General features: G+C 39.0%; 3 protein-coding genes across 3 annotated transcripts; all 3 read right to left on the bottom strand.

The window, feature by feature from the left end:
- Nucleotides 1–2525: 2525 nt before the first annotated feature.
- LOC121497785 (28S ribosomal protein S25, mitochondrial-like) lies at nucleotides 2526–3106 on the bottom strand (the record flags this gene model as incomplete). The annotated part of the gene is made up of 1 exon (XM_041767500.1): nucleotides 2526–3106. A coding segment is annotated over one exon (384 nt), but the record flags the coding sequence as incomplete, so codon positions are not given.
- A 19-nt stretch (nucleotides 3107–3125) lies between these two features.
- On the bottom strand, nucleotides 3126–3518 carry LOC121497353 (60S ribosomal protein L7a-like). Its single transcript, XM_041766898.1, has one exon. The coding sequence runs from the start codon at nucleotides 3448–3450 to the stop codon at nucleotides 3178–3180; it is 273 nt and encodes a 90-aa protein (XP_041622832.1). The 5' UTR covers nucleotides 3451–3518; the 3' UTR covers nucleotides 3126–3177.
- A 26-nt stretch (nucleotides 3519–3544) lies between these two features.
- Nucleotides 3545–13435, bottom strand: LOC121497786 (ubiquitin carboxyl-terminal hydrolase isozyme L3-like). Its single transcript, XM_041767501.1, has 2 exons — nucleotides 13426–13435; nucleotides 3545–4065 (listed from the first exon to the last, which is right to left on the bottom strand). Exons 1-2 carry the CDS (start codon nucleotides 13433–13435, stop codon nucleotides 3674–3676), a joined length of 402 nt encoding a protein of 133 aa, XP_041623435.1. The 3' UTR covers nucleotides 3545–3673.
- Nucleotides 13436–14396: the final 961 nt, after the last annotated feature.

Raw genomic sequence — 14396 nt, forward strand, 5'->3', positions numbered from 1 at the left:
CACATACCTCAAAATGTGTAAGTCATCCACCGTCTGCTGATAGATCAGATTGGATATGGGTTCGTTTATAATTCAGCCATTTGTCAAGTCTGCGTTGGCTTTTATTTAATGCTTTGCCCTTCTGGAGTTCCCCTGAACTTGTACATATTTTCACAGAGATAAAGGAATGTGTAGAGAGCACATCCAGCCCTCTGATGGTCTCTCATTTTTAGATCTCCCCATTAAATTTCTGGTGGTCTGTCACTTACCCTCACGAGAACTACATACTCAGGCTACAGATCTGTAGATTTTTTTGTTGTTGTTGTTACCTACCAAGTCTCATATTTTACTTTCATTGTGTCTAGCAGAGCTTTTCATCTTCTACTCCAAATCAAATCCTTTTCCTGTGGCAGCAAATGGGCTGGTGTTCATGCCCAGCTACACCTGGTAAAACTTTCATTCTTACTAAGTGAGCTGGGAAGCGGTGGAGGGAGCAGTCCCAGCTGCAGAGGCCTCAGATTGACTGACAGTCCTTATCTGCATTTCTCGCAGCATTTCATGAATACACATGCCTTCGTTTGTTATTTGTTTTTAGCTAGTTTCCAAAGTCCTACTGCAGCTGATTTAGACAATTTTGCCATTTTATACTTGTTTCTTTGGGGGGAGAATTTGCTGAACTTTTGACATGCTTATAGCTGCAAGTCCTGCCATCATAACTTTAAAAGATTGATTATACTGCTTCTTTCTTCCTTATCAGATAGGATATTTTGCCCATTAATTTTCTAATGTAGGCTTCTTAAGTGTGTATTTCCCCCTGATTACTGCCTTAGTTATATCCCTCATGTTTCGATTTGTGGAACTTATATTAATTATCATTCACTACAAACATGTTCTAATACTCATTATTATTTTTTCTCACTTCCTCATGGATTAATAATGTTCTGTGCTTTCTTCCTGAGGTTTCTTTTCATTATTGATTTCTAACTTAATTCCTTTGTTGGTGAAATATATGGTCAAATGTGGACATGTTCTATATGTACTTTAAAAGTAAAAGGTTTATTTTCCAAATGTTGTATGTGATATGTTCATCATCATCAAACTTGTCAATGGTACTGTTTAAGTTAATTTTAGCCAAAATTGTATTTTTCTTGTTTGATCAAAAAGAGAGGAGTGTGTGAAAATCCTTCACTGTAATTTTTTCCTGGTATTTCTGTGAGTTTTTGTTATATCTACTGTAAGGTGGTGCGATTAGGTGTGCACAAGCAAACCAAACATTTTATTATCATGTAGCAATTGTTTTTTTTTTTTTTTAAAGATTTATTTATTTATTTATGATAGACATAGAGAGAGAGAGAGGCAGAGACACAGGCAGAGGGAGAAGCAGGCTCCATGCACCGGGAGCCCGACGTGGGACTCGATCCCGGGTCTCCAGGATCGCGCCCTGGGCCAAAGGCAGGCGCCAAACCGCTGCGCCACCCAGGGATCCCGTAGCAATTGTTTTTAATTGTGGTTTTGTATTTTGTTTAGAAACCTAAGTTTTTTTGGGTTAATATTTGTCTTGTATATTATTACCCATTATTTATTTGCCTAATTATTCTGTATTTTTTTTCTCTATACTCTTGGATTTTCTTCCTCATTCTGACTACTTCCTCTTTACTGTTTTGAATTTATGTTCTCCACGTGTTCTTTTAGTAGTTCTAGTTATTTCAAGTATGCCTCATACTTAGCCTAAAATTTATAGACATTGTTACTATTCTGAATAACAGATCATTTTGATGCTCCTAACTTACATGCTATTACATCTTCTATGGCCTCACATATCCCTAGAATCCAGTAATTCCTGGATTTAAATTCTATGTTCTGTCTTATTCTGAAGTGTTTTGAAGGGTCTGTTAGATTTGTAATCTTCTCATTTATTTTTTAGTGGTTTTAGCAATTGAAATAGGAATGCTGACCTTTAAAATCAGGGTGAGGAGAAACCCTTGCTGTTCTTCCTACTGGTAATGCTAAGCTATGAAGGAAAACGGTATCACTCTGTTTAATTCTATGTGCTTTTTTTTTTTCTTTTTCATATCTGAACCTATATTCTTGATTATAAAAGGAGTAACTTAACCCTGACTGGTATTAAGAATACTTGTTTAAAATAGTCCAATCATCCTAGTCTTGCTCTTTTAACAGTCAAGAAGTATATATGGTTGAGTGTAAAACAGATCTCATGAAATGGTGCTATGGTGTGAGTTCATAGCCCTGCCCTACTCCTTACATTTTGGAGCTTAGCTTCATCAAACTGAATGGGGCAAACTAAAAACAAAGCTCAGTTTGGCACAAAGACTCAATGAGTAGTATCTGGAGTCTCTGTAAAGGCGCTTAGAACACACTTTTCTCCCACTGGTTTGAGGTTGTGGGGGTAAACAACAGACCCTGTAGCCTTAGGGGACATTCAACCAACACTAGCCACTGGAAAATGAGCCTTACTCGAGAGTCACCTCCCCCAGAAGGAGACACAGGAGGAAGACACAAAACTTAATTTAATAGAAATTTTGTTTGTAGTTCTTTTTTTTTTTTTTGGAGACCAGGAAGCATTTTATTGCCTGACAGAGCAGAGCCCACGTCTAGCAGCTCCACTGCAGATCCTCCCCGACCCTCTTGTGTCGCTGCACACAGGTGTGTGAAGGGGACGGTCTTATGGCACAGATTTTTCAGAGTCCCTCCAGGGACACCCTCCCAGGGTGTGGCCTGGGCCTCAGTCCTGGGTGCTGGCCTTCAGCATTGCTTTGTACTTCCTGGTCAGCTCCTTGGGTAACGGCAACAGGCCCGGGCAGGGGACCTGACCCTCCACCTCGCAGATACACTCCCGCAGGCAGTACTTTCGGGGCCCGAAGTGGGCTGGGTGAGAAAGCTGCTTTTTCTCCTGCTCCTCCTCTTCCAGGGTTTCCTTGTTCTTCCCCAAGATTTTTTTGATGTGCTCCACAATCTCCTTGTTGCTCTTGGTCTCCACATCCACAAGGACCTGCTCCCCAGAATCCAGATAGAACCGCAGGAAGGGGGACGGCGTCATGTTCTTAAACATCATGATCTGTACCCAAGGATTTTTGTACTGGATCTGAGGTATGTTGAAAAACACAAATAAGTTCTTTTTTTTTCACTGAAAGAGAACCTTTTATTACTTTTATGTACAGAAAGTTCAACAGCGTCCACTCAGCCCAGCTTGGTGGCCAGTTCTTTAGCCTTTGCTTTTTCCAGCTTGGCGATGCGAGCCACTGACTTCGGACCCAGGACGTTGCCTCCCCAGTGGCGGCGGATCTCATCATATCTGTCATTGTAATTGGTCCTGATGGCTTCTACCAGCTTAGCCAGAGCTCCCTTGTCTTCCGAGTTAACCTGTGTGAAGGCGACCGTGGTACAGGTCTTCCTGTGGACCAGACGCCCCAGCCTGGCCTTCCCCTTGATAATGCAGTAAGGAACCCCCATCTTACGACACAGGGCAGGCAGGAAGACAACCAGCTCAATGGGATCCACAACCTGCAGTGCCCTTTATTTTTTTATTTTTTTATTTTTTTTAAAGTTTAATTCACATAAAGTTTAATCAGTCAAGTTAATGAAAATATCAAAATTTTTGAGTTAGTGTATGGCAGCAGAAATGTAATTTTTGTTGCAAATAATACAGTATTTGGTGTTTCCATTTACTGACAAGCTATGCTGCAGATAGAGCAATTGCATTGAACCTCAATTCATCAGGGTCACGTTCCATAAACTTCTTGCAAACTTCTATGGCATCCTCTAATAAAGTTTCATCACTAGTTTCCCCATGGTTAATTGGAAATGGTTTCCGTCCATCTAATTCATAGAGATGCCCATCTACATGAACTAATGCAATAAAATGAAGATCTACTTTTTCATCTATACTTGGTGCCTCAGTCTGACCTTCATGGGCACTGGTCTCATGAGTGACTCGAATAGCGTCATAGTTCTCTAGGTATCTGGCTCGTTCTTCAGGGCTCATTGACACAGATTCCTCCAGGAATTTTTTCAAGGTTGATCCAGATTCGAAGTGCATCTTGTCTTTATTGTTGGCCTTATTGTTGCCTTTCTCATTCCATTCCTTTCATTTCCTCCATCTGTTCCTTTTTACTCTCTCCTATGGAAAATCTCCTTATTCTTGATTTTTGGTTTATGATTATAGCTTTCTATATAGGACTCTTAAGAGGTGTTCTATAAAATACATCAGCTTTTTTGAGATCTGAAACTTGTTTCCAAGTATTTGTTACGCAGCAGAGGTGGCTTCTACTTGTTATTATATGATGATGACAACAATGAGACTTTCCATTTTTGTTTCACCTTTCTTTTTTTTAAAAAATATTTTATTTATTTATTCATGAGAGACAGAGAGAGAGAGAGAGGGAGAGACACAGGCAGAGGGAGCAGTAGGCTCCATGCAGGGAGCCCGACGTGGGACTCGATCCTGGGTCTCCAGGATCAGTCCCTGGGCCGAAGGCGGCGCTTAACCGCTGAGGCACCCGGGCTGCCCTGTTTCACCTTTCTTGAGAAGTGTTCCAGGTGCTAATTATTTCAGGTTAGTTGAACTCTCTAAGTCTCCTTAACAGAATGACACAGGAACATGATGTTAACATGCACACTTAAAGTAAACAGAGATTTGATTTCCAAATTTCGCCCCTCCCCCCCTTCCTGCACCAGTGTTTACTATTGATGATAGCTCTCATCTACATCTGAGCACGTCCTGCCTTGGGGCTCTTGGGCTCTCCCAGCTCTTGAGTTCTTCCTCTAAGCGTTTCAATAAAAAACACAACTGGAGGGGATCCCTGGGTGGCTTGGTGGTTTAGCACCTGACTTTGGCCCAGGGTGTGATCCTGGAGAAGTCCCACCTCCGGCTCCCTGCATGGAGCCTGCTTCTCCCTCTGCCTATGTATTTGCTTCTCTCTCTCTCTCTCTCTCTCTCTGTGTGTGTGTCTCTCATGAGTAAATAAAGAAAATCTTAAAAAAAAAACAACAAGCCACAATTGAAGGCATTGATGTCAACTATCAATCTACCCATTCCAGATGCCACCGAAAAGCCTCTTTACAGGGGCACTACTATACTTTTAAATGCTAGTCATGGCATGGGAGAGCGAAGTATGTGGCAGTTTGCTGGGGCTCCTAGAGATAAGTTAAAGCATCTTATGGCTATTCATTGAGGATGAAAGGTGAGACAGAGTTTTACACACCAATAAGAAGGGCACTTAGAAAAACAAGGTGTGTTCTGGGGGAGGGGCCTGCTGTGCCGACAAATACAGACCATTTGCTTAGAGGTGGATGGAACTGGAGGGTATTATGCTGAGTGAAATAAGTCAATCGGAGAAGGACAAACATTATATGGTCTCATTCATTTGGAGAATATAAAAAATAGTGAAAAGGAGTAAAGGGGAAAGGAGAGAAAATGAGTGAAAATATCAGTGAGGGTGACAAAACACGAGAGACTCCTAACTCTGGGAAACAAACAAGGGATAGTGGAAAGGGAGGTGGGCAGGGGGTTGGGGTGACTGGGTGATGGGCACTGAGGGGGGGCGCTTGGCAGGGTGAGTACTGGGTGTTATGCTATATGTTGGCAAATTGAACTCCAATAAAAAAAAAGAAAAAAAAAAAAAAAAGAAAAACAAGTGGTGCTTCTGAGCCAGCCTTTGTAATGAATATACAAAATAGGATGATGGGGGCAAAAAGACTGTTTGGAAAATTACTTAAGAATTTGTGAATTTTTATCGAAACATAAAGAGGTAAAAACTGTGCACATTCTGTTACTAACTCAGAACTCAAGGCATGGTAGTTAAGGCTGGTTTGGAAAGTATGACCTGAAATTGAAGGAGATGTGATCACTATCACCACTTTTTCTTCTTTTCTTCTTTCCTCCCACTTACATTCCTATCAGCTCCCATTCACAAAATAACTGTGCAGTTTGAATTTGCTTGCTAAAAAAAGAGAGTGACATGTCTTGTGATTCAAGACTAGGTACACATCTTTGTGGCCAGGGGTGGTGCTTAAAACTTAGATGTGCTCTTAGAAGCCCGTGATGTCATCAGCAGCTGATAATGGTAGTAATAGTAAATATGTATTTAGTGCTTCTGCTGTGTCAGGTATAGTATTAAGTATTTTGCATGTTTTAACTTATTTCATACTTGGCAAACTCTATTACTGTTGACAAACTCTATTACCAATTGACACTGAAGTTATGTTACTTGTGTGTAGTTGTTGAGTAGCAGATCCAGGGTTTGAACCAGATGATCTGGCCCTGAGTTCAGCCTCTCGCCCTCTGTTCCACCCAAAGCAGTGGATGGTTGTTGTAGGGTAGCCTTCACCGGGGATTTGGCAGTGTTGAAAGGTCCACCACCCCAAATGAAGTTGTCTTGGCTCCAACCTGCTCTGCCATGAGCCCCACCTTGCCCACACCCATCTTCTCAGTGCTTGAATTCTAGGGTGCTTTCTTCACTCCCTAAGTTTTGGTGTATTAGAATATATTTGAATAGTCTTTTGCTGTTTTTGCTCTTTGACTGTACCAGGGGCCTGTTTTCTCTTTCTGCTTAGAGAATAGCTTTTGGAAGCGAGGGACTATCTCTTACACCTCTATATAGTTATCAATTTTTAGCACCTTTCTCTAATCTTATTGCCTAGAAACTATTTATATGGTATATTTGTAGATAAATGAAAGTAGTGATTGAAAACAAGGATTGAAAAGTTGTATGAATATCTAGGAGAGCAAAGTTAAGCCTAAAAGTAGGGTAGGGATGGGAAAAACAAAAAAGAATTTTTAAATTTTTGTTTATTTTTAAAAAGTAAAAGAAAGAAACAACTTCCATGTGGAAGCATGTCAAATGAGAAAAAGAGTATGATGAGTTAATCTAACAGAATTCTTTCTAATTGAGAGAGGGACAAAGCTGGACTTGGATTATCTTCTGTGATTTTATGTGTTGTACACACATACTGACTCATCCCTGAAATACAGCCATTTCTTTCCTGTACTCAGAAGGACCAACCCAACAGAATATTGTTGTGATAAAGAGTCATCATGAAGATGCATAAAAGGATCTACAAGGGGATGGCCCCATTCTAAGGTCAGAGTCACAAGGAAAATCCAAAACTCTTGTAAACAGCAGCAAAATGAGGCACTTGGCTAAATTGTACCATTAATCCCCTTGTTCACAGAAAATTCCTCCAGAGATCTTGAAGTTTCCTGGCAGAGTGGGTAACCTGGCCACATTAGCAGAGGGAAGAGCTCATTACTTTAAATTCATTTTTTCAAAAAGGTTTATTTATTTAGCTGGGGTGGAGAGCAATGGACAGAGGGAGAGACAGAGAGAGTCATTAAGCAGACTCTGTGCCGAGTGTGAAGCCCGATATGGGACTCAATCTCACAAACCTGAGATCACAACGCCAAGATCACAACCCCGATCTGAGCTGAAACCAAGAGTCAGAGGCTTAACCAACTCAGCCACCCAGTTGCCCCTATTGATGTTTTTATCATTACATCAGAATAGATTAAGTGGAAGCTTGTTTTACTTAGATGAAAAATTTGAAAACACCTGAAAGGTTCAAATCAGGCTTAGAGAAGCGATGAAAACATCTGGTCAAATATCACATTATGAGATTTTGCAGAGACTATGTATGGTTTCTAATTGGATACCTGTATTTGTGCCATTAATTTTAATAGTATACTTTAAATAAATACAACTGAAAGATGTATCTGTTTTTGTATTCTAATCCAATATTCCTTTGTAAATCATACTTATAGGCAAAGTTAAGGAGTTAGCCTTTTCTCTACTAATGTTGTATGTTTCTTTCTCTCTCTTCCCATTGGATCTTACTATTTTATTCTCTAAACTATTTCTGAAATAAGCAATTTTAAGCAAGTCTTGCTCACACCACAATCTTCTGGAAAACTGTTGTTCCAAGATAACCACAATTAATTCACTAATTTCCTTCATAGTTTAATTAGCAGCTGTTATCATATTAATCTGAATTACTTGGAAAGAGTTCATAGAATAGTTTTAACAAACATGGACTTTCAGCCAAGTAAAATTTTGCTTTGAATATTTTTTAAAAGATTTTATTTATTTACTTGAGAGAAAGAGAGAAAGCAGCATGATGGGGGTGGGGAGGAGGAAAAACAGGCTCTCCATTGAGTCAGGAGCCTGATGGGGGCTGTTGGGTTCCAGGACCCCCGGATCATGACCTGAGCTGAAGGCAGATGCTTAAATGACTGTGCCACCCAGGCACCCCTGCTTTGAGTATTTTTAACATACTTATGTTAAGATTCTAATTGCACCTCCTACATAGTTGCTTATGATTGTTCAAAAATCTAACTCAAAGTTTGTATTGTTGTTTATGGAACAGTTCATGAAAAAAATTTTTAAATGGTTCACTCCAGTCCTAACCAGTGACCATGTGCATTCTCTCCCATTAGGTAGATCTCCGTGGATGTGCATATGGATGCCTAAGGCTGTCATTGCTGCATTGGCTTTAAGGTCATTTGCATAATTCTCTTTCCTCTGCCTCCATGCACACCACATGATTTTCTGATCATGTTTGACTTCCTAAATGGATTATCAAAGACAATGCATGCATTGATGAGTGGCAGTAGGTATTGTGGTCCACTTTTTCTCATTGGCCTTTTGATGATTGCAGCAATGTTTCATGAGTCTGGTTAACATGAGAGAATAGTATTAGTTCCTTAAAAAAATGATGAACTTTGGTTCACTGACCAAATAATAATTTTAGACTTTAAAAATCTCGACTACACCAAGGAAATGCCACTCTGGTGAGGTCTCCCTAAGGCACTGGATCATTGCACCAGGTGGCATCTTCCCCTAAAGTTCTAAATCCAAATGGGTACAATTGCTCTGAAATGTGACAAGTGACAATGAAGGATCAGCTTCCTTGAACAACTGGGGAGTCTTCATGGAATCTCTCCTCCGAGCCAGCCAGACCTGGGAGAGGAAAGGATTCTCTTGCTTGGCAGCTGCCTTCTGGGGAAAAATAGAATAGACCTCTTTCTTGGTCCAGCTTCATGGAATAATTCCACTATCCTTCTCATGATTTAGTTCTTCTGGTTCTTTTTTTCCAGTCTTGTTTTCAGAGATGAGCCACACATACCACCTACATTTTAACTCTGCAAATGCCTGTAAACAGTTACCAAATACTACTTTAATAGTGATATCACAAAAGAGAGATGTAAATTACCTCTTGTACTTTGTTATATACAGAATAACATATATAAAGTTACTACTTCAGTGACCATTGATCGCTCATTAGTCATTTGCCATGTTTAAATACAGATCCTTTCTTCATGGAATCGCACAAATAAATTCTTTTCCTTCTATTTCTTTTGATATTTCATAGACCAGATCCTTGCTGGTCATGGACTACTGACTATTGCAGTACTCATCCTATTATTTTTTAAATGCCTTTAGTGCTACATGGTTATAATCCTAAGAACTTTGGTCTGGTAATCAGGAGACACAGGTCATGAATAAATGTGAATGTAAACAGGTCAGCCATCTCCCTGGACCTCAATTTTTGAACATAAAAGAATGGTGATAGACTAGAATGTTTTCAGGAGCTCTTGCTGCACCAAAAGAGAATTGCTTTGGCATTTCTATAGCCACATCTATTCCACCCACATCTACCCCCAAAGTCTCCAATGACTCTTTGCTAAAGAAGAAATTTTAGGATCTTAGGTCTTTATATTCTTTATATTCTGGGCAATGCTAATTTAAGATACCTTTCTCCTTTTTTATCTAATTTTACTCATATTTCTACACACATGGCTTACAGTGATGGCTTTTTCCTCTTTAATCTTGATGATCTTCTCATCTCTTGCCTCTTTTTTGCTTAGTTGAATCTTATGCTTCCTTCCGTGTCTAAATCAGGATGTGTATCCATGACGCCATCTCTGACCATCTTCCAATACCCAATGATTTGCTTCCCTCGAGTTCCCATTTGGCCTGTGTATATGTTCCTGGAAAACCCTGTATTCTTCATAGTCATGCACTAGAAAGACCAGAACTCATAGGGAAAATGGGTTTGCAGCCGATCATTAGAAACCTATGCAACTTTGTGACCATGGCACTGATGAAATCAAGAATAATCTTAATATAACTTTTAAGTATAGTTTCAAAAGACCCATTACATTTCTGAAAAAAAGGAAAAATGCTGTAGTAAATGTAGGGCTTTACATAAAAACACCATAAAGCAAAAGGTATTTTGATGGAGGGAGGGTGGGGGAAGATATAAGGCAAGGTCAAGGCTGCTGAGTTAGACAAGAGCAAAATGTACAAGATCTGGGAATATCTACAACAAATTCTTCTAAGACAAAGTACTTGACTATTGAGTCAAGAGGAAGGACATGGGGCACATGTATAGCAACTTGCTTTTCTTAGCTTTATTAGTGTTATGGGAATTCATCTACTAATACTCTATGGCATGGATCATTAATGGACTAAAAATAGAAATATTCATGTACAAATCAAGGCAACTTTTATGCTATCCTGATTTCATTAATCAATCTCATGTAAACTAATTTGCATTATTGTAACGGACATTGAGCTAACACCCATTATTCTCTTCCTTCGTCTCAAGTATTTTGTGTGTCACCAGCAGATATTTTAATTTTAAAAAAATAATAGTACAAAAGGGCTCAGACATATGAAGAACCTTACAGGGTACTAAGCTGGTTCATCTGTTTTCCATACACACTGTATCTGAAAACAATTACTTCCAGGATAGAAATATCTGTGACTCTTGTACGTTCTTTGAAGAGGACCATGATTGAGAACTGTTTGGATTCTCTCACATACTGGGTTTTGACCAGGAAATCGCTGAGTATCTTCTTGATTAATGACTGATTGCCCAACACACAGACACACTAGTTTAATTAGAAGTAAATATTTAAACCTTATTTCTCCAGCACATTTATCTTTAAACCATCATTTGAAATCTTTTTCTTACCAGTCATGGATAAAACTCTGGAAGTAAGTGAGCAAGGTTTACATTCAGTAACTTGTGGAAAGAAAAGCTATATAATTATCTGTATATCATGGGTTGTTGGATATGTTTTTGTTCTGATGAAATGAAGCTCTGGAGGAAAACAACCCATAGTTTTCCAGCATCTCTTTCTGCCATTGTGGACCTGTAGACAGAAATATTCTAAGCATGTCCATAGTTCTACCCTAAGAAAATTAAAAGTGTTGATCCCAAGAGAATGGAGTACAAGATATTTAAACAGAATGTGTCTATTCTGCATATGTGTGTGGGATCCAGCATGTTGCCAGTGCTTAAGAGGTGTATGGTGTCTGTGTGGGCAACCCTTCAATGAATGCGTGATGACGTAATGATGAGCTTTGCACATGGAGCAAAAGCCTTTGCCTAGAGGTTCTGTGTTGCCAGTGAACATGTTGTTAAAACTGCATTACTCTGCAAATAACCAGAATAAGAAAGTATGTTTTCTCTCTCCATAACAGAATGCCAGCAAAGGGGTCCCTAGGGACTCTCACAAGCTATGAGGAAGTCAATATATTCTAAATTGAGAGAAAGGAGAAAACAGAGCACATTCTTTTTAAATCTGGGGATTTTTTTTTTTTTTTCCTGAGAAGCCACTTTGGCAGAAGAGAATTTGATGCCAGGGCAGCTGAAATTATTAGCTTGTCCCCCTGGGAAAAGGATATTGCTGTAAGAAATGGATGAAAGTTACTGTATGAGGCACAGGCTGTCAAAGAGCCACCATTGGTGAGCAGGGATCCTAGTAAAAGATGACACATTCTTTTTAAAGTGGGTTTCATGGCAAAGAGGAGTAACTGAAGAGAGGTATATTTCCAGGAATAGTTGGAGTTGTGGAGCATGGAACCTCAGAGTTCCAAATAGTTACTTGGTTTTGCTATGGCAGTTAGCCACCAGCAGCCAACCTCTTTTATCTGCTAGATGTGACTAAAAATTTGACATTAATTATGTCAAATGACAAATACACTGAAAGTTAGAGTCCAAGGTTGAGTGCTTGAGGTCCTGGTAGTTATTAATGTTACTCCGGTTCTTACAAGAATTCATTTCAAACCTATGAATTCTATGGTCATTTCTCCTCCTTTAAACATATCAGGGAAGTGATTCCTTTTATGAGGCTATTTTTTCCCTTTTGCTTTGTAAACTTTGGGAAGTGTTATCCCTTTTGATTAGAAAGAATATGACATGAGTTATTGTGACTTCTGTTCCAAGTACTTGCTGCTGGTCGGCAGTAGTTTAGAAAGACAGCAACCCTCAGTACTTACTGTCCATCAGAATCACTTGGGGAGACTTAAGAATACAGATGTCCAGGCCTCGCCCTAACAGATTCTGAAATAGTTGGTCTGTAATGGGTCTGGCTGGCTGTATTTTTTATAGTTCTTGAAGTTCTGTGGTGCAGCTGGGACACAGTGCTTTTTTTTAAAAAAATTTTAAATTAATTAAATTAAATTAATTAATTAATTAATTAATTAATTTATTTATTTATTTTTGGGACATAGTGCTTTAAAGCACACATGTTAAGGTAAGACGTTAAAAGGGCAGTGCCTCCTATAAGCTGTTGTTCAATTACCAGTAGGGCTGATGATAATGAAGACGAGAATGTTGGGAAAGGAGCAGGAGGGAGAATAAGTACCATTCTGACAGTGTCTTGAGGCACAGCTTCTTTTGGGCAAGAAATAACATCCCCACTGTTTTCTGTCAGCTTCTTTTATAAATCAACTCCCTTTGTTCCTTTTGGTTATAAATAGGTTCATCTGTATGTCTTGAATTTTAAGTCCCTTTTCATTCCAAGGTGCTCATCAAATTGATAGGAGCTCTTTTTTTTTTTTTTTTTTTTTTTTAAGATTTGTTTATCTATTCATGAGAGACACAGAGGGAGAGAGGCAGAGACACAGATAGAGGGAGAAGCAGGCTCCATGCAGGGAGCCTGACATGGGACTCTATCCCGGATCCCAGGATCCTGCCCTGGGCGGAAGGCAGACAGATGCTCAACCACTGAGCTACCCAGGCATCCCGATAGGAGCTCTTTTTTAAGGGAGGGGAGATCATGGGTAAATGATAACACTCAGTTAATTTACGCATGGCTGCACATCACATTCTGATTTCAGAAATAAGTAACGTGGGAAAAGGGTTTGTAAATGGGAGAAAATAGGCTGTGACTTTCCCTACCTATTCAACTCTGAAGGACTGTCACCCTGCAAAATTACTTATTAATGAGGGGAGCCCTAGAAAGTTTTTTCCATTTACAAGTGATGGAATGAAACCGTCTTATTCAGGAAAAAATAAATTTCCTCTATCTTTGCATTTCAATAAAGTCAAAATCAGTTGCCTCTCACTACTTTCAAACTTCAGATATGGCCTGTTATAGATGTTGCTGCTACAAGTCATCAAAATAGTTTTGTCACTCACCTTCAATCATGCTTAGCTATTGTGTTTATGAGTACTAGCTACTAAAGACAGTAAAACCAGCAGACTAAACTTTTGAATTGGCTAGAAGTGTTCTTAAAGTACAACTAGCCTGCTGAGAAAAAAAATGTTACACGTTACCTACCAAGTGAATTATATATATAGTGGCTCACCAGGTAAAAAAGTTTATCTGATATGAAAACATAAATTACATTTCAAACCTTGAAAGATCTTATAATTTTGTCATCTTTTTGATACAGAATTTCTCTTCTCTCTCTCTTTCTCTTTTTCGTGTTGAAAGAATAATTATCATCTCAAGAGGATGTTAAATCTCTCAGAGATTTATTTTTCCTATTATCTGTGAAAGGCATCTTATCAAATGAATCTTCATCAAGCATTTGATATTTTCCTTCCCTGGAATAATCCCCTTTTACAATTGTTCTTGTAATTCTTACATGTGATATTGAAGAGAGCCACTGGACTTTTTCTTTCTGAACTACATAGACCAAAAAAGCCATCACTCTCTTCAGGAGTAAATAACTAGCTAATGGTGTTATTCTATCTCTGATCACACAAGGAAGCCAGAGAGACTCCTAATATTGTTTTGGGAAACACTAATTTTCTAGACATACTCTTGTGTATTTGCTAGTAAGTGATTTTAACCCCTCCTGCAAACATAAAATAAGAATAGCTAACAAACAGTGTCAAGGCACATGCACATTACATTTTAGCTGTTCCTCATCACCCCCATGTTTTTTATTTTTGAAAGGCATTGAGATATATGAGACTTGGACTTTTGATGTAAGCTTTTCATCATGACCATGCCAGGTGGGGAAAACAAAATAGGCAAAGATTGTAACTGTGAATTTTCTGCAATTTGCCTACTATGAGGGCATCTTCTCTACCCCCAGCCAGCTTTATTGAAATACAATTGATATTTAATGTTGTTTAAGATTTACAAGATGTTGATTTGA

Source organism: Vulpes lagopus, chromosome 8 (genome assembly GCF_018345385.1).
Source record: "Vulpes lagopus strain Blue_001 chromosome 8, ASM1834538v1, whole genome shotgun sequence".
Lineage (NCBI taxonomy): Eukaryota > Metazoa > Chordata > Mammalia > Carnivora > Canidae > Vulpes > Vulpes lagopus.